The following is a 24052-nucleotide window of genomic DNA, read 5'->3' as shown; positions in this document are numbered from 1 at the left end:
TGAAATTTTGAGAAACAAAATTAATATTCTTATACCTCAGAACTTTAAATATGAAAATCCTGTGGGATTCAAAAGAACATTCAAAATTACATATTTCTACTGATTTATCGGGTTTTATTCTTCTTTAACAAAATGCAGAACAAAATTCGTGTCTAACAAAAGAACACAGCCTCRAATACAAACAATACAATATAGCTTTTATATTTTTATTTTACATGTCCAATTTTATCTGGTAAAAGAAAAGAAAATGCAGAACAGGAAGAATAGATCTCAGAAATTTAGTAAATCTATTGAATGAATAAAAAGTTACTTGTGTTTGTTCTTTCTTACACAAACTCATCAGTTAATTTCAACCTGCTAATCTGACTGTCCCATTTCCAATATACAGTTATTTCAGTAGTGTATAAGGTGCTACATGTGCACAGTGCTATTTTATCAAGTAGATTAGGTAATATGCAAAAGAAACTGTCATTGCTGGATAGACAGGAGCCTAAGCCAGTAATATGGATAGCTCAGTGTGCAAAACAATTTTTTTGATTATGGTTATTCATGTGCATAGGTGATTGCAGGAATAATTTTCATGGGTCATCTGAGAGAGATTTGATCTTCTCAAATCCATTGCATTATTTGCATAAAATTCTCAATTCTATCCTATTAGTTTCATGCTGGAGGAAACAGCACATATGATTTATATTGGAAAAATGCTATGCTCTGCCTGCCCCACTCCTGTGCATGCATTAAAATCACTGGAACTGAAGGGTTTAATTGCGAGCAGCGCTTCATATCTCTGAATAAATTGACAGCAGAAACCATTGCTGSTTGACAATCTGATTATATTTAAAAATTGAAAATAGTGCTATGATTTTATAGTAATTCTACACCTATGTAGACGATTAATGTTCATCTTCCCAACAATTATCTAATCCTTGTAACATTCTTGTGATGTTGCAGAAGTAAGATTACTGTAGTAATTAAATATCACTCTCAACATCTGTATATTTTTACTGTCTCATGCAACCACATGGTATAAAGAAACGTATATGCCCTCTTTCCTATGCAAGAAAAAAAAAAATCACCATTAAGTCCTTCAAGAATATTTAAACTGTTAAATTTAAAACTACAAGTGGCTTCTGGAATAAATGGAGATGTGTTCCTTGCTTTTTTTTCAAACTGTGCATATGTGAAATTAAAAATGTGTTTTGATTTTTGTAAGTTACATGATAGATAGAAATAATAAAGTATAAATATTAAGATAGAAATAGATGATATTTTTAGATCAAATATATAGAGACATTTTGTGAAATATCTGTGCTGTAAAATGATATATGGTTCCCAGTTCCCAGTTAGGCCATGTATTTATTTCTACCTTGAATAACTAGTTTACTTACAATTAAATCTTTTGTACTCTTATTTTAAAGATCAATTCAGTCTAAGAAGAAGACACTCTAAGTCAGGAAGTAAAATGACACTGATGTATTTATTACACAATATCTGTCATAGTGTGCAAATGTTTTGTCACATTTATCTCTTTATCCACATGGTTAAGCAAATACAATGAATTCTATAGCAGGACTTRCATAAGAGTTTCTCAATTGGAGTCAAGATTTGAGGAAAAAGTTTTGGGGCTAAAAGTCCAATGTTGATTGCCTGAAGATAAGCAACTAAATTCGGTTGGGCTTCTTAGGAGAATAAGTACATAATTAGAGGAATAATCTGCTATGAAAATGTTTGTATAGCATTATATAAGCTGCTTATTGATTGTAGGGGTGCCCTGCCTAATGTGAAAATAACCTTCTCTTCATTAATGTTCTGTAAAAACAGAATAGTGCTTAATATATAATGCAGAAATTTACACATCATATTAAGAAATGGAAACCTCTACACATTAAACCCTTGTAACACTATTTAGCAACATGTTGTTTGTTTTCTATGGATATTAAGGTATTTTTCTAAACATTATTTAAAATATTGTTCTGCTGTGAAGTCCCTATTTGACTTAATTTTTATCCTGCAGTTCTACTAACCTTGGCAACTATGTACAAGTTAGTTAACTCCCCGGGTTCTCTAATTAGGTTAATTACTTGAGATTCTTCTTTCTGTTTTGTAAGTTTGCCTATCTCTYTTGTGGTAATGTTACCTGTAACTTGGTGCCATGTTTAACTTTCTRTTGCAACACTGTATAATTTATGATGTACCACCATGAGAAAATATGTATTTTTCTTATTTGTCGTTAGCTATAAAATATTATGTATGTGTCCACATTAGCTGTACATGCTGCCCAGCTAGTATTAAGGAAAATTTTTAATTAATATAAGGCAACAACTTCCGAAGTGGCTAAAAATTTCACAGATGTGAATACAGTTAGGAAATAGCATTCCTCTCAATATGATCAATTCAAAGCTAAATATATCAGCTGCGTAAAGATTAGATAGATTGACTTTTTCAGTATAAATTTTCRACAGTACAGATGAATATATGCCATGGTGGTAAATGCATACGCATGGTTCCTTTCAGACAGTGCATCTGCTAATACAGAAGTTTTGACTCACTGGATGTCCTTCCCGCAGTATTTTCTATAAATGTAATGAATAACATTGCAGTATTGATATTGTATCACTATATGATACTGCTTGAATTACCTGGATTGCAGATTTTAACAGAAGTGACAAGTTAGGAAGACTTGAACAGTGGTCTTTCACACTCTCTATTGTTTGTCATGCCATGCTGGCAGTGTCTTGCAGTGAACGTATGTCCCCCGTATGCAGTGTTTTCCTGGTATTCTCTTCATAGTTGTGTAYTCAGCCTTTGTGAATTTGTTTGTGTTGTCTCTCTAACAGGGCTATTATAAATTACTAGTAATGCTTTTACCTATTTTTCCATAGACTCTGTTTTACACAAAAATCAATAAAAAGTTGGTGTCAAGTATTTGAGATTTTTTTCTTCTTATGCATAATAAATGTTGATTTGTTTTTCTTTATAATGCAACTGTGCTCTGATTCACATTTTCACTGAGAGCTAGAACTTGGAAGCGAGTTCATAAAAATACTTTGAAGAGCAGATCTGTTTCTTTTGCAGTGGCTGGATAATGGCTATTTCACAGAAATACATTGAAGAACCACATCCCATATCCTCACGTAAGGTGATTTCCATGTTTCTAGAACACAACGTGAACACTACAATATTGTCAACATATACTCAGCCCAGTTTTCAGGATCACTGACAAACATCGGTGGTGAAAACGGGACTGCTTGGCACAAGCATGTTTGCCATGTGGAGACCTTCTTCCTGTTTGTTTGYGCTTGTGTGAAAGCACTATTGTTTTAATGAGAAAAACAGACGAACCACTTCTGCAATCCTTGACTTGGAATGTATGTAACCTTGTTTCAAAGAGGCTTATGCCAACATAAGAGGAAAAGGATACACCTGAGGTGAGATCCTGCTGAACTGGAGGTCAGGAGCATAAACCATTCCGAGTTCAGGGAAGTCAGGGTGCACAAGCCAGTGAGGCTGGCAGGATTCACATTTATTCATATTAACTTACATAATCTTCCTAGATTCCCAAACATTTCCTAGAAGCAGTGGAATTTAGACACTTTTAAAATCCAAATAAATCTATTTGTGCCATATCCATCAAAACAATGATTCTTGTTATCCTTGATGTGTATCCTTCCTTTCCTACCGTTTTAAAAAACCTCACCTTGTTCCCGCGTATCACTTGGATTGTTTTATTGAGTGTTGTAGCAGCTGGAACCTCAACTTAGACCTTTGTGCTGTACAAAAAAAAACCATAAGGATTGAGTGCTGTGATTTACTACACCTTCTTCTGACAAAAAAAAAAAAAAGATCTTTGTCAAGGTCCCTATCAGATTGATGCCACTCAGCGATCTATACACTTTATGCTAATACATAGGCAGGTAAATACAAGTATAGGAAGCTCTGTTGGCTTTACAGGTTTAAGCTTTATTCTGCTGCCAACCACTCTGCAGCTCTTCTCTTTTTTTTCTGTTACCTTCAGAAGTCACCTAAATTCTGTGAATATCAAACACAGGAGGGTTGGCAGTAGAGGCATGCAGCTTCCTAAATGTCCCTTTTCCCCCTTCCTATTTCCCAAAGCAAAACAACCAAAGGAAGACAAAAGCCAACAGTTTCATTCTTAGGAAGACACCAATTTTTGCATTTTAAAGAACTTAATGGTGTGTTTGAGGAACACTGCTGAAGGCTTTGTAAAAGCAGGAAAGGACATTAGGCTAGGGTTGAAGACCCCCCCCTTGCAGCATATGAAAGGTGTGAAAGGTCCCTCCTGTACAGAATACAGGCCTTCAAATGCTTACAACCTCACCACGTTGTAAAACAGCATATAAAGAGAGAAAGAGGCAATAATTCTTCCCCCAAAAGGCAACAAGAGATTAGTGGCACAGCAAAACAGAGAACCTTGATCTTGTAATACACAGCTGTGTGTCCTACACATCAGACTACACAGCCACACAGTAATTTAACTTTACTGCGAGGATAACATTTCCTGACGTCTTTCCACTGCAAACGAGTTTGTGCTTGGTCACAACAAAAATCCCCCCTACATCAAGTCTACCTTGTAAATATGTTTCTTAGCATTTGTTAGACTTAGTAGTTGACACTTGTGAATTAATACTCCCAGAGATGGTATTATAGCCTTGATGTCCATGATATTATTATCATCAGTGAAAGACCAAGGTGTGATATGATACGATACAATACAAGTCTGTTGTCTGAGGAAGAAAACAGTTCAGTAAATATTTTCACAGTTGACCACAGGTTTTTGAGCATAGACATTTGCCAGTTTGCCAAGCGCAGCAGAAGCCCTGGAGTGAAACCTGCACAGAGTTGCTTTCATTCCAATTTTAAAAGCTTCATTTATAAAGAAGGTGCTTAGTGAGCAAATGGACCTTTGCAATATGATCTTTGGAACACTCAACCAACAAATGGCATGTGACCTAAGCTTATAATTTACAGACCATGTTGCCCAATTTAGATATGCTCTCTATATACTCGCCAGTCCAGCCATATACACCTAAGCCACAATACATGTAAATTTTAGCTTTATTTCCTGGACTCAAAAAACACTTTGGTTGAATACACAGAGAATCAGTAACCATTTGAACACAAGGCAAAGAAAATAATAATTAAAAAAAATGCAACTTGTGCAGCGCTAACTACTTGCTGTCCTGTAAGCATTATCACTAAATTGTATCTCAAAGAAATTCATGGTGAGAGATGTGCTGGTTTCCTCCAGTGTAGGTCCAGATTATAGACTGAGACTATTCCCCCCCTTGTACTCCTGGCTCCGTACGAGTTTCTAGGCATTAGTYATCTGTGTTTGGCACTGCTTTTTGAGGAATAAATTCTCCTTCCCCCATTTGAGATAAATTCTCCTTCTTCCTTTTCCTTGTGACTAGCTTTCCCTGGGAGAAAGCAGCCAGGGGCAGGCAGGCTAAACCACAACACGTCCGCAGACAGTCACATCCTGCCGTTTGTCACGGACCAGATCTGTCAGTCTACCCCTTCCAGCTCYCCAACAAGCGGGAAAAGCCCAACCCAGCATCAAGCAGGGAGAGAGAAGGGATTTTCCGGCACAGAAACCGCCCCGTGCCAGGGCTGCCTCCCGGGCGCTCATGGAGGCGCGGCCRCCAACGGCTCCCTTGGCAACGGCCAGGCCGCAACGGGCGCCGGCGGCGGCGCCGGGGCCATGTCCTCCCTGGCCGAGCCCCTGGGCTCGCGGGCGGCCTCCCGGGCGCCCTCTCGCTCCCCGGCGCGGTCCCCGGGCGCCCCTCGCAGCCGCRATGCCCTCCCCGAGGTCGGCAGCGCCCAGGTGAGACCGCGACCGGCCCGGCCCTGTTTGGCTCAGCCCGGCTTGGACCAGGAATGTAAAAATGTGTCTGTTTTTCTAGGAGCCGCAGCTTAAATCGGAGGATTTGGATCACGCTGTCAGGCTCCTGGAAGAGCCAGGCTTGGTGAGTAAGCCTGGCACCTGAGGGGTTTAGCCCTTTACASCAATACTTGTGCTCTTAATTCTAAGTCAATCAGGTGGCCAAGGCTGCGAAAGCTGGAGAGTTTATAGCGGCAGTTGGAGACACCTTGTAAAGATGTTAGTTATAGCGGCGAGTGGKGTCTAGGAGTGCTCTTTGTTGGGCAATCCAGCACACCTATGCAGATGCTTTTCCGAAAGAGACCAAATGGTGTGCATTTAAAAGTAGACGTGCAGAATATCTGGCTTAGCTTGAAATTTCAGAATGTGGAAACCTACARTTGAAAAACAGGAGCCCCTTAAAGCACGTCAGGAATTTTGCGATTGCCCACRTTAAATGCCAAAGTTTCTCCAGATAACTGCGCTTAGAGGAGGGAGAATTGTTCAAAGCGGAGGGCTCAGGAAGAGCCGTGACCTCCAAGTGGAGCCCACAGAGGAGCGGTGGCTCCTGGACTTCCACAGGCCACCTTCCTTCTCCACAAGCAGACCTGGTGGATTAAATTCACTAAACCATCAGTTAATGTAAAAGCCTAGTAATTCATATCCTTAAAACAAGAAGTTAATTAAACATTATGCACATCTCGCATTAGCATCCTGCAAAAAAAAAAAAAAAAAAAAAAACATTTTTTTTGTTTCCTTTTGATTCAAAGTTGATAGAATAAACTCATACCGACTAAATAGAAATGTGCAAGCTGATATTGTTGATTTTTATATCGTGAGATTCATGGAGAGACAAAATCCCTCAGGATTTTGGACTTGTAGATCCCTGTAACAGCTTTTTGGGCTGCCTCMAGTTGCCATAATCCTGCCCAGCAGGGAGATGCTCAGAGGAGCTGGAAGGAATGATGCATACTCGGCATTCCCRGGGGCAGCCTGGCTCCAACACTTTTCCAATGGGAATTTACAGACTGTTTTCTAATGGTGGCAGAGCCACACTCAGCCACTTAGGTCTATATTTATACACGTTTGTGTCACATGTCAGGCTACTGAATGGAGGTTTGGATTCTATAAGTTGTTTTTCACAGAATCCCAAATAAATTAGTAGAAAAAAACATACATTTAAAGAAAAGCTGCAGTTTTGAAAAGCTTCCTATTAGAGTGCACCCTGTAGATTTAGGAATGGGGCTTAATCAGATCCAGCTGCAAAGCACTTTCAGAATTTCATTGTGCCTTCCGAATTTTTTAATCTGKTTTCCAGTTTTCCTTTAAACTTAAAAGGGATGAATGTAGTCACTTAAGGTTCTAAGAAAAACTGCAATTAAAGCCTACTTTTTTTTTTATTTAAGAATAATTTGGAAAGGCAGCTGAAAATTCTCAAGAAGGTAGTCAAGCGCTTTGAAAATGGGCTTGTATCCTTTTGGACAGTTTTTAGAATATTAAAATTGTGATGCTTGATATGTGTTAATATTCTGACTTCTCAGTAAAGCCTTTTTTGATCTTCTGTGCTTCCAGACRAACAGAAGTGAGGGTTATGATGTTGTTATGTTGTGATCACCGACGTCTCCCTGTGTAGCAGGGCTGGTAGGGTCAGGAAGATTCTTGTTTGCTAGATTGATTTCATGCAAACTAAAATAGAGAGCTAACAGCTGTGCAGTGACTGAAAGTGTTCAAATAAAGTGTATTTTCCATTCAAAATACAAACATAACAATAGTTACTTCTTAAGAGGCAGTTAAAATAGCAATAGCTTCCGATGAGGAAAGATTATAAAGGAAAATGAATTTATCTGAAACTTTTTTTCATATTTACAGTAGAAATGGAAAGTTTTCTAATAATTGGAAGTACTGAGAAATGTGAAGGAATATTAAAAAAAGATTAATTTTGTACAGTTTAGCTAATTACCACAGTGATTAAGTTACTGTGGTTTTGTACATAGCAATACATAGTAATATGCTGAACTTCCAGTGAATTTGACTGATAGGAATTCTAAATGGAAGTGTTTTACTCCCTAAAGGCTGCTTCCAAGAGCTAAGTATAAATTTATATGCTTCATTTTAATGATCTGAATTTGAAAGCCTTGGCCTAGGTTGTTCTTGGTTGCATCTTTAAAGTGTGATAAATACAGTTTTCAGCCTTTTCTGCTAATTCTTAGCAGTACAAGCAATCTGATTTCCTTAACTTAAAGTTCAAAGCCCCTTAAGGATATAGCACAAGTATTTGAAATTATTAACTTGTGCGTGGAAAAGCTTCATGAACAACAAGCTTTTACTGAGCCCATATGTGAACTTATTCAACTGTGTGGGTAAGTAGTTCAGGTCTTATGTTAGAGATGTTTAAACACAGCTTATTAACATGTTCTAATGTTCACACATTTTCTAAGGTGATTGACATGTCTCTTTGAGAATACATCTATTGTATCTCCTTTCCTTTTCATGTCCAATTCTTGAGTCCAATTGCTGTTGACACAAAAGACCCAGGTAACTATCTGCAGAGCTGCTCATTACATCCCTTAGTAGTGTGTTATAATTAGCCTCCACATGCTTGGAAGCAGGATTCCCCAATGCCATTGCCTGCAGCAGCCTATTCTGGGATGGCTGGCCTTAAGGGATTCTGTGGTAAGTCCTGCTAAAATGTTTTGTTGTTTCAACAAGCTCTCTGAATAGGTTTTAATAAGCTACTAAATTTTGTGAAATGACAAGCCATATTGCAGAAGAGAAAAAAAAATGAGCAACTGAAAGACTTTGGGTTTATAATGTGCTTTAAAATATATTACATGAACTCTTTGGCATCATCATTGGGACATGTATTTACAAAAATTTAAAAATACTGATGAAATACAAGTAACTGTGGTTACTCTGGAGCTTAATTAAAATTGGTGAGGATATAGAAGAGAAAAAATATGTCAGACAGAAAATGAGTTGATTTTTAAGCCTGATATTCATTTTTTTAATGTAGCTTTTGTTCAACTGTTAATATCACAAATGTGTAACTCCTCAGCTGAGCTTCCTACTTCCTTGAGCATCATCACTTGTACTGCTTTCCTTTGCTGCCACACAGTGGAGAATGAAAAAGCACCATCATGAAGTTGCATTTACTTCTGCAGAAATGTGACAAAACGGAGGGTGTGCAATCAGTAACATGCATTTGTTACTTTCCTCTTTATAGCAGTTCATCAATACTTGTGGTTTCTGCAATGAGTAAGATTTAGAAGATTACACCCTGGGGTTTTGCTTTAATTTTGTATTACAGAAATCCCCCCGCAATTCACTACAACATCATACAGCCATGAAAAGTCTGTGACTACAATAAGGGCTGTTATTTGGAAATCCCATTCAGATACTAGAATTCCTATAGCAGAACTTCCTTTTTTTTTTTTTTTTTGTAACTACCTCTATTTCTATACCTCTCTTCTTCTCCCTTTTGTTTGTTTACTTGGTTTCATTTTTATGTCTCTGGTTTTCCCTATTTATTCCATTCTTTGCGCTCTCGTCTTTTCTTCTGTCTATGTTTACAGAGGTAAGCCTACAGGAAAGCTGTTTCTRCACTAAGAAATGCAGAGGCCTAACATAATATTGTAATGTTTACACCTAGAGAATTTTATAGCACTTCACCTTTTTTTTTCATAACTGAGCATTTTGCAAATGCTACTGATTTTCTCTTAATAACTTGTCTTTTAGATAAATTAGTAGTTGGGCTATTTGGAGTCAGTTTATTATAATTCTCTGTGATTCTGTGATTAGCTTTATTTTTCTCTGTTTCTAGAGGTCTTGGTCCTTTTTTTTTTTTTTTTTCCATCTCTACATGTGTCTATTAATAGCCTGGCTGTGGAAGAGGCTAATGCTGCCTAGCTTTCAGGATTTGATCTTCCATATTCAAATTACATATATTTGTTCAAATTGTTTTGCACCAATAATTCATATAATTATGAAAGTATTATCTATGGACAAGTACAACTAGTTGACAAAATATAATTGCCAGATTATGGAAAGAGAACTTTCAATGCAGAATCAGCACTACAAAGAATATTTTTGTCTTGGGAAAAGTATCTCTATTTGCAATGAAAGTCAAGGAAAAAGAGAAAAGCTTTGGAACTTTTCTAGTGGCTTGATTAAAGCGTTTCTCTATGGCGTTTTAAGCATCGTTTTAATAACTTGCTTGTTTCATTTTGCAGGTTACCATTTCACAAAAAGAGATTATCTGATGAAGTTAGCTATTCCCAAACAGTTTCAAAATCAATTGCACAGCTTGGTGAGTCTAAAGTGATGTGCCACGGTGCCATCAGTATGGAAATAATACAAACTATTTAACTGTCATAATTTCAGTTGCTTGTTACTCTGATATGTTTAATTCATTTCTTTCAACGATTCCATCAATGCTCTGTTTCTTATTATTTGGAAAGCTTCTTGTTTTGCTATGCTGCTAACTCACATGTAAGTTACCAGCTTCCTATTTGCTCATGAGAGAAGCTATAATAGAAGACTTCAACACCACAGTTGAAAAACTAAACTTCTCTGTAGCCTCTTTAGTTTCACAGAATAATAGAATAGTTGGGGTCATAAGAGACCTTTGAAGATAAGCTCRTGCAACCCCCTGGTCAAGCAGAGTCAGCCAGGGCAGGTTGCCCAGTACCATTATCCAAATCTAAACATYTCTGGGCAACCTGTTCTAGGTTCAGCCACGCTCACAGTGAAAAAGTGTTTTCTTGTGCACAGGCGCCCTGTGTTTCAGTCTGTGCCCTTCTTGTCTCTTCTCTTCTTTTTGTCACTGACAGCAGTCYAGCCCTGTCCTCTTTAGACCTTCCTCTCAGATATTTGATAAGATCCTCCCTGAGCCTTCTCATCTCCAGGTTGAACAGTCTCATGTCTCTCAGCCTTTATCATATGACAGATTCCAGTCCCTTAATCTCCTTTGTGGACCTTTGCTAAATCGGTGTCTTTCTTGTATTGGGGAGCTCAGAACTGGACACAGTAAAAAAATTCACTTTGTTCTGAGAAATTTGTGTGTTATTACAACCTCTGAAGCCTGGATGGGGGAAAGACTTCATACTGTGAAGCCAAAAGGAAGAAACAAGTAAGACACAGTGACTGATGACTGCCRGCTCAAAGCTTCAAAACGTGCAGCCCCTGAGAGCTGTCTGCCACAAAGGCAAAATACAGGCAGTCAGCAGTGCCGTGCCCTGCTAGGGGCAGCAGTTCCTGACTTCTGCCTCCTGCTCCTGTCCCGCAGGAATCTATTCTAATAGAGCCCTTGGAGGAAAAGGTATCAAGCTGATAATCTGAGTGTCAACTCTTTAGTACCTGACTACTTCTTTATCACCTTGTGTATGACAAGAACATACCAAGAACATACGTGCTGCAAATGCTGTAAATYAAGACAGGATTCACTAAAGAGGGCAGGTGATGCCTGTCTCATTTAATGGAAAAAAATCAATTGTAGAGATGTACGACCTCTCAGGGGTCATCAGCATCTCACGTGAAAAAAGGGAGRAAGAAATTCTTCATAGAAATCTTAATTTTCAGAAACCCAAGTAGATAGCAGAATGGCCCTGAATGAGTTTCACATAGTTTTAGATTCTCTTTAGCGTAGCCTCCAGAGATGCATTAAAATATAACAGATAGTTTGTATTATCCATGTGAGGCATCTGTAGCTCTCAGTTGGTTTCTTTCTGTCTTGTGGAAAAGGAGCTGTTTTCTGTGCTCCCATTATGTCTTATCATGTTTGGTAGAAGCAGAGTTACTAACATGATGTTGGCAGTAGCCTAGTATTAGCTTTCTTTTGAAAGTAACTTCTGAGTAACATCTGCTGCCTTACAAAGATCTGTAGCCTTAAAACAGAGAACACCTTTGAATAAGCCCTGTGTTACTACTGTAAAACCACTCTGTCCCTTTCAGTGGTGGAGACCCTGTCTCTTGTGCATTTTTATAACCAAACTTTGAATGAAGTAGACAGATTTTAGGGGATGTCACCAATAAAGGCAAAGTATTGTAACTAAAAGTATCAAGATGACTTTTTTAAAAAATATATAATCTTTATAATTTTATGTYTGTTTCTGACAGGTTATTTGATGAGGGTGCCAAGCTCTCAAGTTAGAATACAAATCTGCAAGTGTATTATCAGCTTTTATAATGTGGAGCTACCGAAAAAACTGCTTGCAGGTAAAGCACAATATTTTCAGGTGTAAAAAGAATTCAAACCTTAATTAACTATACTACTTTGAAATCCATACATTTGCTATGGATATTATTTACCACTATCATTACTATATGTCATCAAATATACCATATTGGCAAATATACAATTTTTTAATAGTAACACATACTGAAAATCTGAAATAATCAATGTACAATGTATTTACATAAAAGAGAAATAAATTCATATTAGAGAGTACCTAGAAAATGTGAAATGGTCACAAGTTTTCTGAAGCATGGAGAGTGGAAGAAGAAAGAGTAACTAGGATTGGAGTTTCATGAACAAAACGATTATCTACTTCGCAGGGGTAGTCTGGAGAGGAGCAGCTCTCGTTTCACTGGTGTTGCTTGTGAAGGGTAGATGTGAGCACAACTAAATTTGCTTAGATAAATTTGCTTTTTTAGATAAATTCTGGGATTGTTAGTAGCAAAACATGAGGACAAAATAAAAGATAAGAATGACCATGCAAAGGTCAGTGCATGACAAAGCAGGTGATGAGAGAAACAATGCAAGAATAAAGCAAACAAGCACACCATGATACTTTCTGTCAATATATTGCCCCATTTTCAATCAGTCTGTGTCTTAGAGAATTCCTAAAACAGAATTTATTTCTCTTCTACTTAATAGAACTATTTTTTTAAAATTCTGTGATATTTTCTGTCTGCTTTTTATAACTGTTTACATCTTTGCCTTTCATAGCACCCGAGAAGAAATGATTTTCACAATTTAGTATTACGGTTTGGAAGAATTATTTCTTTTTGTTGGTTTTAAACATACTGCCATGTAACTTGATATTTTGTTGCTTTTTACAAGTCTTGTGAGCAATAAAGGAAAAACTCCTCTCTTTTAACCTTCTTTTTGCTCCCTATCATTTTATATATACCTATCATATCCTTGTAGTTACCTCTTTTTTTTCCAGTTGAAGAGACTAAGTTTCTTAGTATGTAAGCTCTTCAGTGCTTCTGCTAGGTCATTGCCCTCCTGTCTCTATTTTTTTCTTTAGTTTACGGTAGATGTGGGAGGCTGGAATTTTAGAGTCTTCCAGGTGCTGGTGCCCCAGCCACTGTCAGTCTCAGTGTTATTTGCAATTCTTCTATTAATAATTCTTAATAATGAATTTAATAATTTGACATCCTCCCCTAGCATATTGAGCTGCTGTTTTCATAGAAGAGACCTCAAAGTTCTTTCTCTTTAAAATAACAGCTGATTTAGAATAAATCAGACTTTACAGTTAGTTAAATGCTGTTCCCTATTTGCATTATCTGTGTTTATGAATTCTTCATGTCATCTACTGTTTGATATATATTAGTTTTTAAAATATATATATATTTTAGATAAACTTTATATTTTCAAGTTAGAATATATAAATATGATTTTCTTAGTTCTTATCTTTCTCTTGTAATTCAATAATAAAATAACAACATATGAATGGACAGAAGTAATAACAAGGACGTATTAGAAATTCAAGCTTTTTTCAGTAAAAGTGAATTCACATATTTTAAGTAATATGGTCATAGAAAACGTCAATTCTTTCATGAGAGGCTAAAGAGAAGAGCTAGAATGTACACCAAAAATTTCACCTCCCCTTCCCTCTCTGCTAGCTCTAGAAAGTGAATTATCTCTTTATTTGGAGGGCAAGCATTCTGGATATGTCTTAGGTACTACTAATATTCAGATATAAGAAAAAGTAGTTTTAGGACTAAGGAAATATGAAACTCCTATCTCATTCCTTTTTTTTTTTTCTTTTTCTCTCTTTTTATTTATTTATTTATTTATTTTTTTTTTTTTTGGAGAAAGGGTGAATATTTTATTAAATAACCAAAATTCTGAACATTTAACACATTGTAACTAAACCAATTGTGTGTGCAGGTTACCAGCCAACAAGTGCAAACTACAAAATTCAGATGGCTGAACTAGGAGGATTGGCAGAAACTCTTGTTTTATCACTAGCATTAGTTGAAAATCAACTTCCTGAGAAGCTATGGGTCCTGAAAGCCCTGCAGTATCTCTCCAGCTCTGGTTAGTACAAATTGTTCTTTCAGCAATCTCCTTACTTCTACTCTTTGATTGATCTTTGAACATGTCTAAAGCAGTTGCTGACCTACAGGAAGTTAATCATTCAGATATTTCTTAATTTCAGGAGAAAATTGCAGACTTATGCTTAAGGCTCAAGCAGCCAGCAGACTCTGTGTGCATCTCAATGATGCTGATCCCTCTGGACAGCTGGTATTCCGTTCATCAGAGATCCTGTGGAACCTATTCGAAAACACCTCAAGAGAAGAAGTTGTTAATCAGCTCAGTAACTTGGAATGTGTACAGTAAGCATAGTAAAGCCTTTTATGAATTAATAGTATATTTTAAAGACATCTAGAGCATTACTGTTTTGTATCATTTTGTTTGAAATGAATTAAGAGAATGAACGAAAGGAGAGTGGATGTCTCCCGTTGAAGTCCTCATTATGTTTTGCACACCAAAACAAACAAGCACAACCTGAGTTAAACCATTTAGTACTTGTATGGTTATACCTAATATTACTATAGATGGGTGTGCCTCTCAGTTCATTATAATACATATAATGCAAGGTGAAATTTGAAATACGTGTACCTTGCAACATGCTTAACTTGGCTTTCTAGTAGTTTACATGAGAATCCGTTTCATAGCAAAATTTTAAGCTACTTTTCTCATAGTTGAATCCTAAGGCTTTGAAAAGTACGATATATACTAGAGCTGTCTTAAATAAAACATGAAAAGTAAAGGTAAAATATCTTTGACTTTCTCCTAAGTGCTTTGAAAGAAGTATTTGTGCACCTGCTCATGCATGGCTTCAGCAATTACGATCGTCAGCTAAGAAATGACCTTCTGGTGATTGCCACATTAATAGCTGAAAACCCTGCAGCACCGATGATTGTGAGTATCCCCTGCTATATCCCAGAGTTTTCCTTGGCTGTTGTACTCAATATTTCATCCCATTCAAGTTCCAGTATTTGCTCCATGCTGTCTCCAGAGCTCACTCTTAGGTTTGCAGTGCAGGAAGCGTTTTTTTTTGCGGCAACTTAGACTTCAAATTTGTGTACCATCAACCTGGAGTATTAACATCAAGCTTTTTGATACTTCATAAATGAAACTAATTTTATTCATTTGCAGAAATTAGAACAGTTCCTATATTCCTGTAAAGATCCTTAGATGTACCATTCTGTGAATTTTGCACTAAGTCTTATTCTCTGTTTGGAAGATGCAGTCGTACGGACTCTCTGCTGGTGGCCTAAATTCATCTGWAGCATCCATGCCACATAACCAGAGTTCCTCAAGTTTTTTTCTAACTTAAAGGTATCCCTAAACACATCACAGACTGCTGAAAGAATAGGACATTCCAGATTTTTTTGAGGAAACTATATAGAAGATAAGTTTTTATTGATGTTTATTTTTTTTACTCTCTAGTTTTGCTCCTGGATTTAGAGCTTCACATGAAGTTGTGACACACTAAATATTTAAGAATTCAAGTTCCTATTTATATAAATCTGTTAACTGCTATTTTGCAACTTGATCAGGAATGGATTATTTTTTGGGAATTCGCATTTATTTCAGTAGCAGTGTCCCAGTTGGCTCTATTACTAAATAGGTTTTATAATCTGTAATGAAGATAGTTGTAATGAGATGGTTGATCTCTTCTTTGATAAAATTCTGRTTATTCTGCAATAGGATATATTAAATTTTGATGTGTTCTGAGGAAAAAAAAAAAAAGGTAAAAAAAAAAACAGTTTTAATTTCATTGTAATTTAATTCATGTACTTGTTTTGAATATTTATTAGGAAAGTGGATTTACAAAGCAGTTAATAGTGCTTGCAACATTTACTGAAGGTAAGAGATTTTATTTTATTTTATTTTATTTTATTTTATTTTATTTTATTTTATTTTATTTTATTTTATTTTATCTGTGGTGGTACAAAAATTACTTTTTAATTATAATATTTTGAATTTTATTGAAGATTTTGTTGTAATTTATCTACAACTTCCTTTACAGTTAAAATCCCCAATCCTTTGGTGAAAGGTCTTAAACTTACCTACTCTTATGAGGACTTTGAGCTGAAAAAGTTGCTGTTTAATGTAATAGGAGTCTTATCTAAAGATTCATGTGCTCTCCAGGTAAATTGTAACAAAATAGAATATATTATAAGCAAAAARAGGGGCAAGAATTATAGGATAATTTATCTGTCTATGTGACAGGRCTCGATAGATAACCTACCGTTGTGTAAATCAGGAATTCAAAACTATATACCATACATACATTCAAGTGAAATCCTCCTGGTTGAAAGCATTGTACATTTCCCATTTTAGAAAGACTCCAAACCTAGACCATGCTAGAAAAATTAGCTGTCAAGTAACTGCAAAGCGTTATTGAAACACAGAGGAAGAACAAAACAGTTTCATAAACCCCAGTCCGTGGGAATGCTACAGAATATAAACAGAGCTTGTCTGTACTTGTACTGTCCCCGACATCCATTCTCAAGAAAAGATAATATTCTGAGTATGAACCAGACATATTTATGGTTGGTGTTCCATGAATATTGTAGCAGTATAAAAGACCTTATAGGCAGCTGTAATGTGCTTTCACAGGTCGCCTTCTCAGGAAAATTTTGATCTCAGGATCAAAAATTTTGATCTCAGGATCAAAATAAAAGGCCTTGTGTGTTCCATAATTTAGACACAACCTTATTGACTTACAGTGTGAACTGATGATGTTGCCTCACAGTAGAAATATGTACTTTTTCACTTAAAAATGCTTTCCTTTAATATGGTATCAATCACTGAATTAATCAATTACTACAAACCAGTGCACTGTCTCTTGAGATATATCTTTGTGCTTAGATTTTGGCAGTATTTGGAAAATGCTTTCTAGAAGTAAATTAGTATATTTTAAATATTTCAGGAAAGATGATGGCAAAAAAATAAGTCTAAATCTATTTAAGAGTGAAATTGATTCTTTTTTTTTAATACATTTTTCTTGTTCACATGTGAAACCTGTAAGCTGTATTTGTTCTCCTCATCTTTTGTTGTTCCAGCTTCTCAGTGAAAATGACGTGATGCCAGCTTTGCTTTTTTATGTAAAACCAAATCAAAAGCCTGGATTTCATGACTGGTCTGCTGCCCAATATGAAGAATTACAACTTCATGCAATTGCTGTTTTAGCTTCAGTGGCTCCTTTGTTGCTAGACAAATATYTGTCCTGCCAAGCGAATACTCTCCTCCTTGTGTTTCTGGAGTGGTGTGTGGGTCAAGGTCAGTAGATAGTTCTGTCTTTCATTCAGAGTTACCTCTAAACCCAATTTAACAGGACTTCCTTTCTTTGGCAGTTAGGAAAAATGTAAAACTTACAAACTTGAAATGATGCTTTTCAAATGGGTCATATGGGATACTTTTATTTTGTAATGAACCGTAATAATGTTTTCTATTGGAGTGTAAACTGGTCCCTCATTCCCTGGCTACCACTATACTGGTATTCCTTTAGCTGCCTGGGCAGTCCCACATCTTTACTGCTCATATTTTAAATGAGTCAGATGCGTTTACTGTGGCATGGAGTCCAACTGGTAATTCCTGCCAGGAGGCAKCTGTGCTTCCTCAGGCTCTGAGCTCTGCAGAGTAAGGCACCTTCTAGGCTAAAGCTTATTTTAGGCTATCAGCTAAGAGTAGAACCTCAGCAAATAAGTAATTAACTGCACCCAGTCTTCATGGATTGGTTTCCTGTGGATGGATAATTTTCACTAGAGAATGGATGATTTTTTTTCTGTGAACAAATTTTAATTTGAGTGTGACTGAGATCAAAAGATTGTTTTTTCCTATCGTACTGGAGATTTGGGGTTTTTTTACATTATTCATAAGCCTAATAAAACAAAGTTAAGAAAATGTTGAAATATTGTAAATGTTCATCAAAATCATACCTTTCTTATGAATATAAACAGCATAGCCCTTCACAGGTAGGCTTCTGATCAGATTGCTTAAACGAGAAGTTTTTCTAACATAAAATAATTTTTTTGCTTGTTTGCTCTGAATTTGCTTCCACTGGTAAAACAGAGTRTTTTTCCTTAGCCCATTTGTATTCTGAATATACAGTCTGCCAAAGAAAATGMTCCTTGTGATTGCTCCACAGATCCCTTCTTTGGCCAAGGTAACAGTTTCCACGGGACAGGCGGTCGAGGCAGCAAGCTTGCCCAAATGCGCTACAGCCTGAGAGTGCTGAGATCCGTGGTGTCCCTCGGTGACAATGCTGTCAACCTGAACCTATGTGACCAGGGAGCTATTAGCCAGCTACTGGGTAAAGCACAATTTGTATTGCTGATCATAAAAATCACATGTTTATGTTGGCAGTAGGATGTGTCCGTGCTTGTTCTTACGCTGTGGTTTTAATACATTACTCATTTGACTGAAAAACTGAAGGATGCTACAGCAATTAATATATTGATCTGATTTTTAATATCATGACATTTTAGCATACTGAATGGAAGGAGTTAAGCAAAGCAGGCAGCTGTGAAACTCTAGGTATATAACTTCACACTAAAAACTGTTCCTTCTCTTTCTTCTATTATACCTGTTGTTTGTAACATCTTACTTTCATTGTGTTAGCCCTTAGGAACTTCAACCATAAGGGATAAACTTGGTGCACTTGTCCACTTCAATATCACTTTCCCCAAGTCCTCTTTAAAACAAAAGGGAATTAGAGGCAGTGAATTTAATGAGTAACCTTTTGAAGAATAAAAGCAGAGTAAAACTGCTCAACGATTGTTCTTGTAACACATTTTGATCATCTTTTTGTTCAGTAAYTTATAGGTAGTTTTACAGATTATTTTGAGTGCTGATACATGTTAGGTTCTTTTCTTATGATAATAAAAGTTTCCATTGTTCTGAAAAAAAAAATCATATTGGAAGTAATAATAATGTAATGTCCTTTAGAATTTGAAGAGGATGTTATAGTGGRAAGTCTAGAAATAGAAGATTTTATGTTCCCAGTTCAAAGCTCTGGTGAAAAAATCAAAATCTCACCAAAGTTTCACCAAAATCGTTGGTGAAAGCTCCATGAAAACTATCAGATTGTAGTGAAAKGAAAATTTACACCATGCAGCATATATCAGGTTGAGGCAACTTTTCTCCTTCCAAGAGAGCTCTCTGTAAATGCTCTTTCAGATAGTGATTCCAAGGCTGATATTCCCTCAGCAGGGGCAGCATTTTCTCTCTCTCTCCCACGTTTCCACTGTGGSTGCAGATGTTCTCTATGGCAGAGAAAGTCAGGGAATTCTTTGCCTTTTTCTAAGGGTTATTTAATCCGTGTGAGTTCCCAGGTGCACTGGTGCAATGCACGAGGCAGAAAGTGCTGGCAAARGTCAGTGCAAGCTGCTGCCTCTGCCACCAAGAGCAAGGTCTGTGAAACTGCAGCATCTGTAAGAGATGGTAACACACAGGAGACAACTGAAAAGCATGAGTAGATTCTCCTAGAAATCCCTTYGTGTACATTTTTTTTTAATCAGGTGCTATAGTAGGAGTTACATAGACTTCACATGCATAAAATGTATTCTTTTATAGATATCCTGAAGTACGCAGCGAGCAAATCTAAAGAAAAAGAAGATGCCATTCTGCTGGAGATCCAGGCTGATATTTTATTTATTCTGTCTAATCTCTGTGAAGATGATCTCCACAGAAAGGTTTGTATCGTTCTACCTCATCCGGTACAGAAATTGTCACAATGATGCAGTACATTTTCATTTAAATGATACTGTGTTTTCTCTTATTCAAAAAAATATATCCATTGCAGTTCATCACTAGCAAGACAGGATTGATTGCTGGATTCTGTGACAGTGACAGTTAAAATACAGAATCATTCAGAATTCCATTAGCCAGAATTCCATTCAATTGTTTACGTAGTTTTAAAAATGAAAATGTAAAAATATGCTAAAGAATGGGATTATCCGACAGGAGGAACTAAGAATCTTTTTCTTCCAATCTTTCTGCAATGAGTGGAGCAAAACTGTGCCAAATACTCAACAGGAATATTTCTAATTTTCAGTTTCCTTTGTACTTCATTATATTTTAGTTATTTTATTTTCTTAAATATGTAATCATTATTATGTATTTGTTATCAGTTTCCTTTGTATTTTATTTTATATATTTTATTATTATTTAAGAAAAATATTGCTTTAATTATTGTCCAATTAACAGGAACTCTTTTGCTATGAAGGAGTGGATATGCTTATCCCATTCATGAAGATGGATCTGAATAAGCTGTTTAGTGGACTAGGCCACAGTCGACTCCTTTTCACTGCACTGGACTGCTTGTGGTTAGTAGAGTAGTTTAGCAACAGTAAGTCTTAAATATCAGAAGTCTTATATTGTAGGTCTGCAATGCTATGGTCTTTTCTCTGCACRTAGAGGCCCTTCTTCTGTTTAAAATTTGGAAAAATCCTTTATGCAGTTTGGCTGGATAATAAATTATAAGCAGAATATTTTGCCTGTGTCCTGCTTTAGATAGGGCTCAGTAAGACAGGCTGGCTCCCCACACAGCAGCCAGAAAGGTRACCCTGATGCTTCAGTGCTGATTTACCTAGAGGAGAGGTGCACTGCTAAGAGTCTGCACTGYCTAAGTTTAGAGGAGTAAAGAAAAGGGAGAAATTGACTGATAGCAGCTAAAAACTAAATAAACACAAGAAACTTGTGTATAAACTAACTGTATATTTATCTAGAAATTAAAACAAGATTTTTATCAGAAATTAAATCTCTAGAACATCAATATGCATGGTGAAAAAAAGTTTTAAGATAGAGTGTTTTAAATGATATGTTTGTCTAGGGAAAAAAAAAGAGGGGAGTGGCACTTGAGATTCCAGACGAGATCATGAAGTGCAGAAACAAGAGAAGAAATAAAAAGTGTCATGAATGCAGATTTTATCATCATTGTAAGCTGGGAGAAGGCAGTATTCTTGCCAAAGCAAACAGTTTTCCATGTCTCACCCCCTGTATTCTGCTGGCAGAAACACTCACGCACCTCTGCAGTGAATCGGACCAGAGACACTTGATCTACTTGATCTTTTACTTAGTTTTGACTCAAATTTAGGTCTGATCTGAGTTAAGTTGAATGGCATTGGATTCTAACGCAATTCATGGTGAACCTGTCTGATTTTTTGGCCACCACGAGGAAGGTACCAGCCACGAGAGAAGAAAGAGCAGTCAGATGGGGTGTATTTAGTGATAAAACAGATATTTGTAGCTGTACAGATACAGACATTTGAAACATAGTTTTCCCACTCCCTGCAGATACAAAAGCATAGTGCATACCAAATATTTTTAATGCAACTCAGTAAATAATTTAGATGTTTCTAGAGCATTTTGAAGTGTAAAAGTGATTCTAAAYGCTAAAATTATTTTTATTTCAGGTCTTGTGTCATTGGATGTTACATTGCAGAGGATTCTTTTCTTGAAAAACAGGGCATTTTCCACCTCCTGGATCTGTTGGCAGTAGGTATTTTTATTATTATTTTATCATGAAAAAAAGTACAATAAGCACAGAAAATTGTTATTTGTTTTGTCTTGTATCTCCTAGAATTATTACAATAATGCAATAATAATTACAATGATTACAATATTGTGCAATAGTACAATAAATATTAGAATTACTACATGAAGGCAAGTGTCTGTAATTCTCTGAAATCAGAAGGTAACCACACAGCTCAGAAATTATTGGACACATTTTCCATGCATCTTTTTTTTTAATAAAYATTTGGCAGATTAATTTTTAATTTAAAAAATACTCCTTTTAATAGAAAATTCAAARCATATTTTCACTTAAGATAACAACTTTGTTCAGAAAAGCACTGAAGTTCTTTGTATGGAAGTCACTAAGAATGAAACCAGTAGGTGCTTAAGGCTTTACAGATCCTAATGTGTGAGAAGTTCCTTGTCTATGAGGATGGAGAGCTATTAYAGGTCTTGGATACGTGGCTGGCACAGGCTTCTCAGCTCTCAGGAAGTTTGCTCCTCACTTGTGCCATTCCGCCCTTACTCTTTCCAGCCTCCCGTGCCTTTGCAGTGCAAAGCTGCAGACTCTCCTGCTCCATCTGCTTCTAACAGACCAGGTCACCAAGTAGAACAGATGCTCTCTGGTACCAGTCAGCCACTGCCTAGGAGTTTGTTTCTTATGAAAACCATTTTGGTAGTAGCACATTCCCCAGAAACTTGGGTTCTGCAGCATGTTAGCCTGGAGGCACGAGTACAAAACCTGTTACATAACTCCACCAAACCTGTTATGTAACTGCAAACACAGGTACTTTGTTGTGTGTGTTAGTACTGCTGTTTCCCTCCCATGATTTTACAAACTTTGCTTGGCCAGATTGCAGAAACATGAGAGATTTACAAGCCTATACATCAGTTTTGTGTAAGTCTTTGTGATGAAAAGCTTGTAATTGCCTGATTTCTTTTGAAAGCTTTCGCTCTGATATGGGCAACTTAAAACTTCTTTTTTTCCTTTTTCCTTCTCTAAGTTAAAGCAAAAGAACTTGAGCAATATAATTCTTGGAATTCTGGTTGAATTTTGTGACAATCCTAAAACCACTTCTCACATCAATACCTGGCGTGGAGAGAAGGATCAAACAGCAGCTAACCTTCTAATRCAGTTATGGAGAGAAGAGGAGTTGGATCTGGGAGTCAGACGTGATCAATATGGAAGAATTGTTGGTAAGCTTTAGGATAAATGTGAAACCAGTTGTGAGCAGTTCCACTGAATAAAATAAAACATATTGCAGTGTCTGGGTTTGCAAGCTAAATCCTGAGGAAACTAAACTACATAGTTATGGTATACTATAGTTCTGACCAAATTCACATTATATTCATGCAAGGTATTTTGTTAGTTTTTGCCACTAGATGGCATTTTCTACATCAGCTGGACAACAGAACTGTGACTGATGTCCTGCCTTTTTAATGGTGGACTATTAACCTGTTTAATTTTATATCAAGTGTGTATCTTACCAGAATTTTCCTTCATCACAATTATAAGCTGATTTGCAGGTATATTCTAGAGAGTTTCTCCACAAATGGCATTTTCCTTTTGCATACTTTATAGAGAAGCAAGGGGAATGCGACGGTAWCACAAATTCTTAATATTTCCCTGCCCAAATTATGACTAAATTCTTGGTCAAATGGAAATGATTCACATCAATGCACAAAAAGTAAGATGAATTCGACTTATTTCAGTGAAGACATCCTAGGAAAGGGCACTTCAGTAGCAGCCTGCTAAAGCTCTTTAGGCTTTGTTTGCAAAGACAGTTTTTCCTCCATGTTTAGTAAGTTTGGGAGCATAATACTTCCTCCTTCTTTTTCTAATCTTGTTGTTCTTTGAAATTACTAGATATGAAGAGACCTATTGTTAGCAGCTTGCAGAAACAGCAAGAGGTCGTTCCCATGCCAGCCAGCTGCCCCAGCTTTGCCATCGTAGAGGTTTCAGAAAACATAAGGGCAAAACTGTATTCATTGCTAGGCAAACTAGGTAAGAGAAATGAATTGTCTCCTTACTGTCATGCCTGTCATTAATCTGAACTTGAGGTATGTGTTCAGTATTTTGTTATTAGTAGAAACTAATTAAAACTGTTCTTAAAAAATCTATTCACGAATATTTTGAAGTATTGATGAATATTTTATGACCTCCTCAACACTTACCAGAAGGAGATTAYTATTTCTAAAATCAAACCTAGAATTTGCTTGAAATTTGCCCTAATTTGTTTTCCCACTCACAACACCTACTTTTCCTRTATGGAACACTTATGTTGCATCTCAGTCTGTCTTCTCCAGATTAGGATGTCCTAATTTTCACAGCCTAGGTTGAGAAATCTCATTTTCCAGAAATTTTGATTTGTCTTAGAAATGACAGTCTGACATTAATATTGGTGTATCAG

At 36.5% G+C, this 24052-nt stretch overlaps 1 protein-coding gene across 1 annotated transcript in view; it reads left to right on the top strand.

Annotated features, from left to right (window-relative positions):
- Window positions 1-3085: 3085 nt before the first annotated feature.
- Window positions 3086-24052, top strand: part of CFAP69 (cilia and flagella associated protein 69) — a 28627-nt gene continuing 7660 nt past the window's right edge. Inside the window, exons 1-19 of the mRNA XM_026039375.1 lie at window positions 3086-3134; window positions 5433-5845; window positions 5925-5987; window positions 7288-7350; window positions 8132-8241; window positions 10111-10187; window positions 11996-12094; window positions 13998-14147; window positions 14269-14446; window positions 14912-15035; window positions 15938-15986; window positions 16150-16271; window positions 17189-17405; window positions 18274-18438; window positions 19701-19819; window positions 20334-20452; window positions 21542-21623; window positions 22646-22838; window positions 23509-23646. Coding sequence (XP_025895160.1) covers window positions 3086-3134; window positions 5433-5845; window positions 5925-5987; window positions 7288-7350; window positions 8132-8241; window positions 10111-10187; window positions 11996-12094; window positions 13998-14147; window positions 14269-14446; window positions 14912-15035; window positions 15938-15986; window positions 16150-16271; window positions 17189-17405; window positions 18274-18438; window positions 19701-19819; window positions 20334-20452; window positions 21542-21623; window positions 22646-22838; window positions 23509-23646 — 2530 coding nt within the window. The remainder of the gene's footprint in view (window positions 3135-5432; window positions 5846-5924; window positions 5988-7287; window positions 7351-8131; window positions 8242-10110; window positions 10188-11995; window positions 12095-13997; window positions 14148-14268; window positions 14447-14911; window positions 15036-15937; window positions 15987-16149; window positions 16272-17188; window positions 17406-18273; window positions 18439-19700; window positions 19820-20333; window positions 20453-21541; window positions 21624-22645; window positions 22839-23508; window positions 23647-24052) is intronic.

This window comes from Nothoprocta perdicaria, unplaced genomic scaffold, assembly GCF_003342845.1.
Source record: "Nothoprocta perdicaria isolate Ctin4 unplaced genomic scaffold, notPer1 scaffold_23, whole genome shotgun sequence".
Classification (NCBI taxonomy): Eukaryota; Metazoa; Chordata; class Aves; order Tinamiformes; family Tinamidae; genus Nothoprocta; species Nothoprocta perdicaria.
Note: the sequence above shows the minus strand (reverse complement) of the source record. Positions and strands in the feature narration are given on the sequence as shown.